We start from the raw sequence: 9806 nt of genomic DNA on the forward strand, positions 1-9806 counted from the left end.
ACAGAAATCAAACCTTTCACATTTCATCTCCAGTAGTTCTATTCATATCACTGCCACACGTTGAAAGAATTAATGAGATGGCAGAAGACAGTAAGATGGATGGCTGATTGCGGAACAAATAGGATAAGGCAGCAACTCAAAAACACATTAAAACCTTCACCCAATTAAGTTGTGTAGAAGTCCTGACACCACATAAATATCAACAATTTTCTTGCTATTGTTTTAACATGGCATAAAATTGAGATTAAGTCCCAACCTGGACAAAAGGCTTCCCTCCTATTAGCATACTAAAAACAGGTCATTAAAACATGGTGTACCGTGAGTGTAACCCCAGAAACAGTGCATTCTGATGGGTCTTCATGCTGCAGAGGATAAGCATGCATTACCGGGCAGTGTCAGATACAAAGGCAAGTAAAGACCACTTCATCCTTTCGGGGAGTTCAAAAGGAAGTGTTCCACAAGCGAATAGTCGGTCTGACCGACCGCAGCTTGCTGTTGTCCACTTCCAGCCAATGCCTTTACCACTGGCATGCTGCTTTTGCTGCACTGTCTGCTTTCTTATTCCCCTCGATTCACACATGTCCAGGGATCCAACAGAAGGCCACCCCATTCTTCTGACTGTGCAGGTGGTGTATAGTGTCCTCGACCATCTGAACTATCTTACCTACTAGGAACATTTGCTGAATAGCCTGCAGAACACTAAGAGAGGCTGTGCAGACAAGAAACTTCTCTACCCCAAAAATTCTCATGTGCTCTAGTGCCTTCTTGATCACACAGAGCTCTGCATATCCTACTAATTTACTACTAAAGCACACTAGTCTTAGTCTGGATAAGGGCCTTAGTTTTACAAGGGCAAGACAATGACAAAACATTTCAAAAACTTCAAAAACAGTGAATGACTTGTCAGAACTATGTCTGCTTACGATAATTTTCCCTGTAAAATTATGAGTCCCACTCATGTAGTAGCAGAAGTATATGAAGGTGCTCCCCTTACACACAAATTACTGTGCAGAGAGCAGCAATTCAAGCCAAAAAAACATGTGTGTTTCAGCTCCTATAAACGTAGTGGAACTCATTCGCCATACACACAATGGGTGAGGTACATCAGCACATATAAGGGGGGTGGGGGTGGGGGGGGGGAATTTAAAGCATAGTTCTGGAACAACTAAAGCAATTTCAACCAAAATTGGTAAATATACAAGCTGCATTTTCAGGAAAAAAATAATATTAGAGTAAGACACCCCTTAGACAAAGAGGGTTGGAGTGTGACCCTGAAGGGAGTGACATGTAATTGTAATTGAAAACAATTAACACCAATGCTGCTATATTGCAGTCTCTAGACAGTGAGATCGCCAAACTGAGAAAGTGAACCCATAGCCATCTCCTCCTATAGAAGTAGTTCAGCATTATTACTGTGACACCATGTTATCTTAGTGTAATGAAGGTGTTCTGGCTTTAGTGAACTTAATGATTATCAACAAAAGTCTAAAAGACATTGTTGGGTACATCCTTACTGGCATACTGGTATAATCATACATGGTGCTTTTACGGTGTTTAAAAGATTGATTAATATTCTGCTTCCCTTTTATTTTTTCCAAAACACACTATCAATTGAATAATACTGTGGCCGACATGTCAGTGGCAATATGGAAACATACAGCGTGAATATTTATCAACACCAATTAAAGAAATCTGGAAGAAAATTCCTGGCTGTGACCGGGAAATATGGAATATACCCAACTGTAACAGTAGTTGGCATGGAAATTTCATCAAAGTTAAAGCTCCTGTTACATCTGGATCAACACTAATTAATTACAAAGGTTTTTCTTCTACAGCCTTGTTAGTCTTTTCAGATGCAGCTGCATTATTTTTTTCATATGACATTGAATAATATAACTGCCACAATGAGGGCAAGTATTAAATGAAAGTTACTTTGGTAAAGCATGATTTGGGGGAGGGGGTAAGCTCCTTCTTCAGGCACCCCAAAAATACTGCAAATTTCCTTATTATTCTACTTACAAGGGACATAATGAGATCATATCCTCAGATACAAACAACTAATGAATGGCAAATATTTAATTAAAGATTACTGAAGGAAAAAGATCTGTAAAATGACATTTAGGCCTATAAGTGCTGGAGTTTCATGTGTTGGATATTTCAATAAATTGCAACATGACTCAAATAAATGTGAAAGTTGAAGAGCTTTGTATGTTACATAACTTTATACGGATTCATGACAGTGTAAGGCATAATGAAATCACCATACTGAGCACTCACATCAAGACTGAGGACACTAACAGATTCCTTCAAGAATTGCTATGGAGTTAAGAAATTGGCTCTGTAGTTTCTTTCTAGCCCAAGAGATGCCACTGCCTTTGCAATACAAAGTTTATTTGAATATCAATGAAATTAATAAGTATTTGAAGATAAAAATATAATATGGATGGATAAAACATCTACTCTCTAGGCGGCAGCAGGTGAAAACACACGTAAAAGATAAGAAAGAGCACAAGCTTTCAGAACTCGTGGCTCCTCCTCCTGGCAGAAGGGTTGAAGGGAAAGGAAAAGGGATGAAGGAAAAGGATTGGCGAGGTTTAGGAAATGGGGAGAATTATGGAAAAGTCACATCACCCAGAATCCTGGATCAGGGAGACTTATTGGACACAGTGAGAAAGAAAGACTGACTGCTGGGGAAATCTCCCCCCCCCCCTCCCCACCAAAGTTGGCACCAAAAATCAGTCTTTCCTTCTCATCCTGCCCCATAAGATGCCCCTCACGAGGGGTCCAAGGCAACTTTTCCATAACTCCTAAACCGCGCTAGTCATTTCCGTTCCTCCCTCATCCTTTCCTTTCAACCCTTCTGCCACATAATCTATCAGTACTATATCAAAGTTTGTATGTAGCTAAATATTAAAAGGATCTGATATTGCATTACACCCAGCAAATCAGTAAAGATTTGCAGGTTTTCATATTTAGCATAATTTCACATATTTTTGTTTAGTTTTATATCTATAAAATTAAATTAATTTCAATCAATGTACTTTTCTCTGATGACCTGACAAGAGGAAATGTCTCCTGTGAAGATTCATCTAATTTTGCCTGTTATCCGAAGTCAACACCGAGTGACGAGATTCTCATATAATTAAACCTGCTACTTGAAACAAAACATAGACTTACAACTTGGGGATGAGACTGCTCAAATTTTCTAAAACCAACTATAGAAAATTGGAGATGATGGAATCACAAATGAGCCTTTTGGAAAGAAAAAACTGTCATCCAATTTTTGTAATTGGCGATGTTCTTTGTGAAGATAACAGAAGCAGCCTATTCTCCTGTTTTGCAAAAGCATAATTTGAACTGGTTGCAAGAGAGTGGTATCCTTGCATCTAAAAATGAAAACATCACAAAATACTTTGCAATGACAAAAGGTTACGTAAAGAAACTGCAGGGCAACTTACTGAAATAACACGAAATGGAGAGATCGTAACAGTCTCTTTCCTACAAAGACTGCACGTTTTGATGGATCCCCCTTATAACTCTATGAGGTTGCAATTTTCAGTGAAGCACTTCCTCAATAATAGTTGATAAATCACATGGACAGTCTATTAAATGCTGTGGAGTGGATTTGAAATCATCACATTCTTTTTCACGAAACTTTTACTTTTCCTTTTTCAAATGTAGTTTGATCCCAGAATTTATCCATACTTGTACTGGAGGGAAACTACAAAAAGCAACACATATCATAAATTTTTGTGTTAAATTAGTACTACAATGGAAATGGTAGAGATTTTACTTTAGCCTGTAAACTGTACTTCTGTTTGCAGAAACATGTAAAGAAACTAAGCTTGTTTTTATAATACGAAGAGGATTCACTCATTTGCATACCTCACATAAAACTGGAACAAATAAGTAACCAGAAATGCCAAGGAATCAAGTAGTTTAAAACCAGAGAAAATACACACTGCACTACACAGCAACTGCCATCAGAGTAAATACAGCATTCACCTCAGGTTACTATAAAGCAACCATGAACACCATTGCTTACTAAGGTCAACTGTAGTTTGCTGTACCACTATCTGCTTTGGCCTGTGGCATAACTGTGTTTTGCGACAACGGTGCTGCAGCATATTAGAAATGGATCATTTTGCAGAGTGCATGTCACAGTAGGCAGTGGCACTCCCTAGTGTGGATTGTTTATGTTTCTAAATTGTTCGTGAGTGTTCTATGGGATTCATTGGGTTACTTTAGTGCTGTTCGTAAGGTTCATATTTCATTTTTTTGTAGTGGTTTGTCAGTAAGTTAGTAAGATGTTGGTAGTTATGGACAACAGATTCATTTTCAGGTTTGGAATTATTAGTACGACTTGCTGTTCATGACTGAAGATTTAATTTTATGTTTATCTTTCGTTAGTTATGGATATGACAAGGTTCACGTGTTAGTCGCTGCATTCCACAATGGGGGTTGACTTGTTAGCCGCAAATTATTACAGCTGTTCGGTCTAATTGTTGAGTATGTAAAGTGTCACACTTGTAAGGAAGGCATGACACTGACCAAAGTAGATGCATCTGGGACCAGGGTATAGTATATTTAGGTATATGAGCAAGTTTGGTGATGTGGTACCATGGACATTCTGTTAGCTATATAGATCAAGCTAAGGGTTCAAAACCACACTTACTGAACTGTGTGTGGTTCTCTGATACAGCTGACCTTGTTTGAGTTCAAGTGAAATTTCCTAAACTGGTGTTTGAAGCCTTGTGTGGGTTTGTGGTGTCATGGACTTCATTTCAGCTCTACAGGTCAACTGAAATTTTCAGACATTTTTTCTTTTTTTTGTGTGGTATCATGGACTTACTTTCAGCATATCAACACTTGTGAAATTTCTGATGTCAACTTCTTTCTAGATTTTTTTATTGAGGTTTCATTGAGTGATGAAGTTTTCATTTGTTTCATTTTTACACAAAATTTCTTTCGGAAAGTCTTTATTATTATAACTGCCATACATTTACTTTCTCTCCACCCTAAACCCCCTAAATTCCCACTGGTTTCATGTAATTTCTACAAATACATATTTTGTAATTATTCATGTCTGTTCTCTGGTGCAAAGTGACATCACTGTCACCATATTGTATAAGCTTGAAATGGGAGTGTCTCCCATCTTCATGACATCACGGGTCAAAATCTACAGGTGGTACCAGAATCTTCAGTAATCCAGTTTACCAGCTATGGTTGTGATTACCAGTGTTAAAGTGAGACACCTCAAAATTTCAACTGTGGTGAACAGACTGACTTGTAGCACAGCCCAATGTCCCAATTTAAAAGGGATGACTTGGTTAGTATTTGACACAACCAATGAATCTGAATATGAAATTAAGGATGTGATAACTGACTAATCTTAAGCCTATCCTGATGTCTTACGTTTGCTTCATTATTGACTGTGTATTACTGCTAATAACTAAACCTGCAATCAAAGTTTTGAAACAAGTGTTCTGGAGCATGTGTTTGTGGCTATGTGGTTAAATAAAAGGTTAGGAATCAAAAAGTCTGAAGGTTTAATCCCTGTTCAACCTTGTGATTATCTGCCCCTTATTACTTTTTCCAACTGTGGCAATATTTGTCAACATGGAAAATGCTTAATTGCACTGTAGTTAGGAGCCCACTTAAAACTATAGACCCCCCCCCCCCCCCCCAAAACTGATGGGACTAATCAGTTCAAAGTTCGGACAAAATCAAGGGCATATCACCCAAACAGGACCATATATGCTTAAGCCCTGTACAGTTCAAACCAACCTTCATGTCAACTGCAGACTTACCTTGTATGCACTCAGCACATAAAATATGAAGAATGAAGGGCAGGGTCACGACATAGCACTTAATGCCCACAAACATGTTAATAACCCCCCCCCCCCCCCAACATGCCATTTATCACACTATGACTCATTGCGTTCCTTTCACTTGTTCCCCACACAATACTGAATTCCTAATAATATAACTGATGGTTTCTTTCATGTGCCATTATAAGTAAAATTACATATTGAACCCCCTTTCATTCTTTAATATGGCACAGATGTGAACATTAGGCAGTGCTACTAGTTAATTTGCTAGCACAATTTTCACTTGGCTCCACCTTCGTCAGCTTCACCAACTCACAACCATCAGCTTTCAACCTAACATACACCTCATGCAGCACTACAGATTAGTCTGTCACCACAACCAAATTTTCAGGAGGAGGTATCCAATATCAATTAAGGTACTGGATAATTCGCTCAGTTAATGGAAAATGAAAGTGGTAGTGTCCAAAATTGACATGCATTTTAACTAAATCTGCAATATGTTTCCACACCAAAATCTTTCTCCAGCAGGATGTTACAATAAAAAAGAATTAGGCTGGAGCATGTACTGATATAGATGAGCCTTTAGGAACCATCTTTACAAGAGATACCTTTAAAATGAATTGAGTGTTTCTAAACCAGAATTTGTAAGGGAAACCGACACAGAATGCACGTTGTAAACGAATTCTCAAATGCTACGCCACAATACTTTCCACACAAAATGCTGTTACACAATTACGTTCAAATGCTATAAAACAATTATTATGGCTGCAGTTGTCACCATTTTTAAATCCCAATCTTCAATAATAAAGAAAAAAAAAGACTTATGCTCTCAAGAACTACCGTGAGTGTGGGAGGGCTATACGGGAGGGACCGAGTTACAGGAAATGACTTTGATCTACGGGCAACCAGGCAATACCGGTGCACACAAAAACTACTACTACTACAATAAAAGAAGTAGTACCTTATAATATTTCTCAAAATCTGCATTTTCACGAACAATATCCTGGTACTCCCTTCGTGGTGCATTTGCATCCCATTTATTCTGCAACATAAACAAAAACAAAACAAACAATTAAGCGTACATTACAGATACAGTTAAGCGCAACTACAAGTAAGAATACTTAGTCATCGACTACCTCACGCGCTCTTCGTTTTTCTGCAAAATTTAAGTCTCTTCTCCTCATTTTTCTGGCCTTCCCCATTGCAACTAACTACTTTTTTTTGGTAAAGAGTGTTACCACATCAACAAAACATACACAAGTCAAAGACACATTGACATATTCAAACACGTGCACTGTTCGACCAATTTCACTGCCTGCTTCGCTATCGTTCCTAGGTTCATCGCAACCCCAATACATCGACGGTAGGTATCCGACTGCTACCAATTTCCAACAATACAATTATTTTTATCATTGGCTGGTCCACATGCAACAATCTGTATGCATAGATACCTGATTAGAAACATGTGCATTCAATAAATCGCTGCGGAACTTCTGTTTCAATCCACTGAATGTCCGCCAAGTGTCGGCCTAGGAAAGGCGTTTCAGTGGCGACTGCCAAGCTCTCGCAAGGGATGTTTCAGTTCAACAAACTAACTCGTAATTATTCTGCGGTCTGTGCTTGCACAATGTCTTGCAAAAATGCAAATAAGATGTCTAAGACGGAAAGGACGATAGAAATTACATTACTATTTGTTCCTTAGATCATGAATAAGACATTTTGTAATGACGTAGAACATGTCAGTTTAAGATACTGTTTCTCTACACGATGTAATCACTTTTTTCACAATTACTACTTATATCTAAAAACTCCTCTATCGAATGGAAGAAGCTGCCATAAATAAATTCTTTTAATTTGTTTATAAATGCTGGTTGGCAATCTGTCAGATTTTAACGCTATTTGGTAAATGATTGAAGACTTTTATGGCAGCATAATTCACCCCTTTCAGTGCCGAAGTCAGATTTAACCCAGAATAGTGAAGATCATGTTTTCTTCTAGTGTTGTAGCTATGCACTTCGATGTTATTTTTGAATTGGGTTGATTATTAATAACAAATTTCATATTGTGAAGGTACTGCGAATATCATTAGATCCTTAAATGTATGTCTACAAGATGAGCTTGGATGGGCTCGACCTATTATTCTGAGTACACCTTTTTGTGCAATGAATACTTTTTCTCTTAATAATGAATCATCCCAGAATATGATGCCAATCAAAGCAGTGATTGGAAACAGGCACTGTAGGCTAATTTATTGAAATCTTTATCACCAAAATTTGCAATAACCCTAATGGCATAAGTAGCTGAAATCAAATGTTTCAGCAGATCATCAAAATGTTTCTTCCAATTCAAATTCTCATCAATGCCAGAAATTTTGAATATTCTAACTCAGCAACAGAGTCCTGTTCAAAGACCATATTCATCAATGGCTTTACTCTATTCACTGTATAGAACTGTCATTAATGTATATTAAGAACAATAAGGGATCCAAGAGTGAACCCTGTGGGACTCTGTTGTTGATACTCTTTTGATTTTTGCAGTCTATCTGTACTGCGAATTTCAACCTTCGGGGTATTCTTCCAATTAAATATGAATTAAACCATTTGCGCATTGCCCCAGCAATGCCACAGTTCTTAAACTTACCTAGAAGAATTCTGATGAGACACATAGTCAAAAGCCTCTGAGACACCACAGAAAATCCTAATCGATGATGTTCGGTTATTAAGAGCATTTAATATTTCATCTGTGAAAGCTTATAAATAATTTTCTGTTGAAAAGCCTTTCTGAAAACCGAATTTTTTGTACTTCTTTTAAGTAAAGCTACTCTTGGATTAATTATTTTTTCAAGAATTTTGGCTAAAGCTGTCAAAGTGAGACTGGGTGGTAGTAGTGGTTTAACAATAGCACATTTCAGTCTACCTGAAAAAATGCCCCCTTTCAGTGAGCTACTACACAAGTGGCTGAGAATCGTACTTATGTGTTGGGAACAAGCTTTTAGTACTCTGTTGGAAATGCCATCAGTTCCAGTGGCCCCTAAAGGAAAGAAATTTTCAAATATTAATTTGTTTCACGCACTACAGGGAGTACATAACGACTATCTAAATTGTTTTTAAATGGATGGGCAATATCTATAGACATTCGCAACTCCTCATGCTCCACTTCCTCTGACTTAGCATTTTCAACTTCGATCTCAGTCGTGCAATGCTGATCTCGGTATTTCCTGATCGATCAGCAAGCACACGACGACAAAAAACCACCAACTTGGCTTATGTTTCGTTATTCCGGTGCCAGATAGATTACTTTCCTTTACTTGACTTTTTTTGGTGTAAACAGATCACAACGAATCTTTTTTTATTACCGTTTTCCCGTTTGTCGCAGTGTAATCTGCTTCTATATTCTCTATTACGGAATTATAAGTAGTTGTTTTCTTATTCTCATTGCTGTACACCTTGCTCTTAACTTCCCACAAACTTTTTTTGAACTTAGCCAATATTTATCAATAAACTCAGCAATTCTCTAGTGCACTGACTGGTATCGGCCTTTTCAGAAAGATGATAAGCATTAAACTGAAGAAACTGCTACCTGAAACATAACAGGTTTTTTAGAAGAAAGGTTATATTTGAAGAGCTCACAACAGATCGGAGGAGAGTGCAGGGCATGTTCATTTTTTTCTCACAGTCTAGTAAGTACAGTCACGACACTCTCGCAGATTGCACGTGCTTGAATATTTAGCTCGTGAAGATAAGTAACTAATTCTATAATAACTGTCAATTAAGTTAATATTACACTGTAAAGAAAGTTAATTATACTCTGTTTTATATTATCTATTGAAGGTTTCACTCGTTTCAAAGTACTTCTCGAAAAAAAATAAAAGCATAACCTAAGGGGTCGGTTTCCACACACACACACACACACACACACACACACACACACACACACACACAGACAGATATATAGTAGTGCTGTATCTCCTCTGAG

At 37.7% G+C, this 9806-nt stretch overlaps 1 protein-coding gene across 1 annotated transcript in view; it reads right to left on the minus strand.

The window, feature by feature from the left end:
- The window catches only part of LOC124619633 (tRNA (cytosine(34)-C(5))-methyltransferase), a 79143-nt gene extending 72014 nt beyond the window's left edge, over positions 1-7129 (minus strand). Inside the window, exons 1-2 of the mRNA XM_047146146.1 lie at positions 6968-7129; positions 6793-6873 (exon numbers count right to left, since the gene is read on the minus strand). Of these exons, the coding sequence (XP_047002102.1) occupies positions 6793-6873; positions 6968-7033 (147 nt within the window). The 5' untranslated portion in view covers positions 7034-7129. The remainder of the gene's footprint in view (positions 1-6792; positions 6874-6967) is intronic.
- Positions 7130-9806: the final 2677 nt, after the last annotated feature.

This window comes from Schistocerca americana, chromosome 6, assembly GCF_021461395.2.
Source record: "Schistocerca americana isolate TAMUIC-IGC-003095 chromosome 6, iqSchAmer2.1, whole genome shotgun sequence".
NCBI lineage: Eukaryota > Metazoa > Arthropoda > Insecta > Orthoptera > Acrididae > Schistocerca > Schistocerca americana.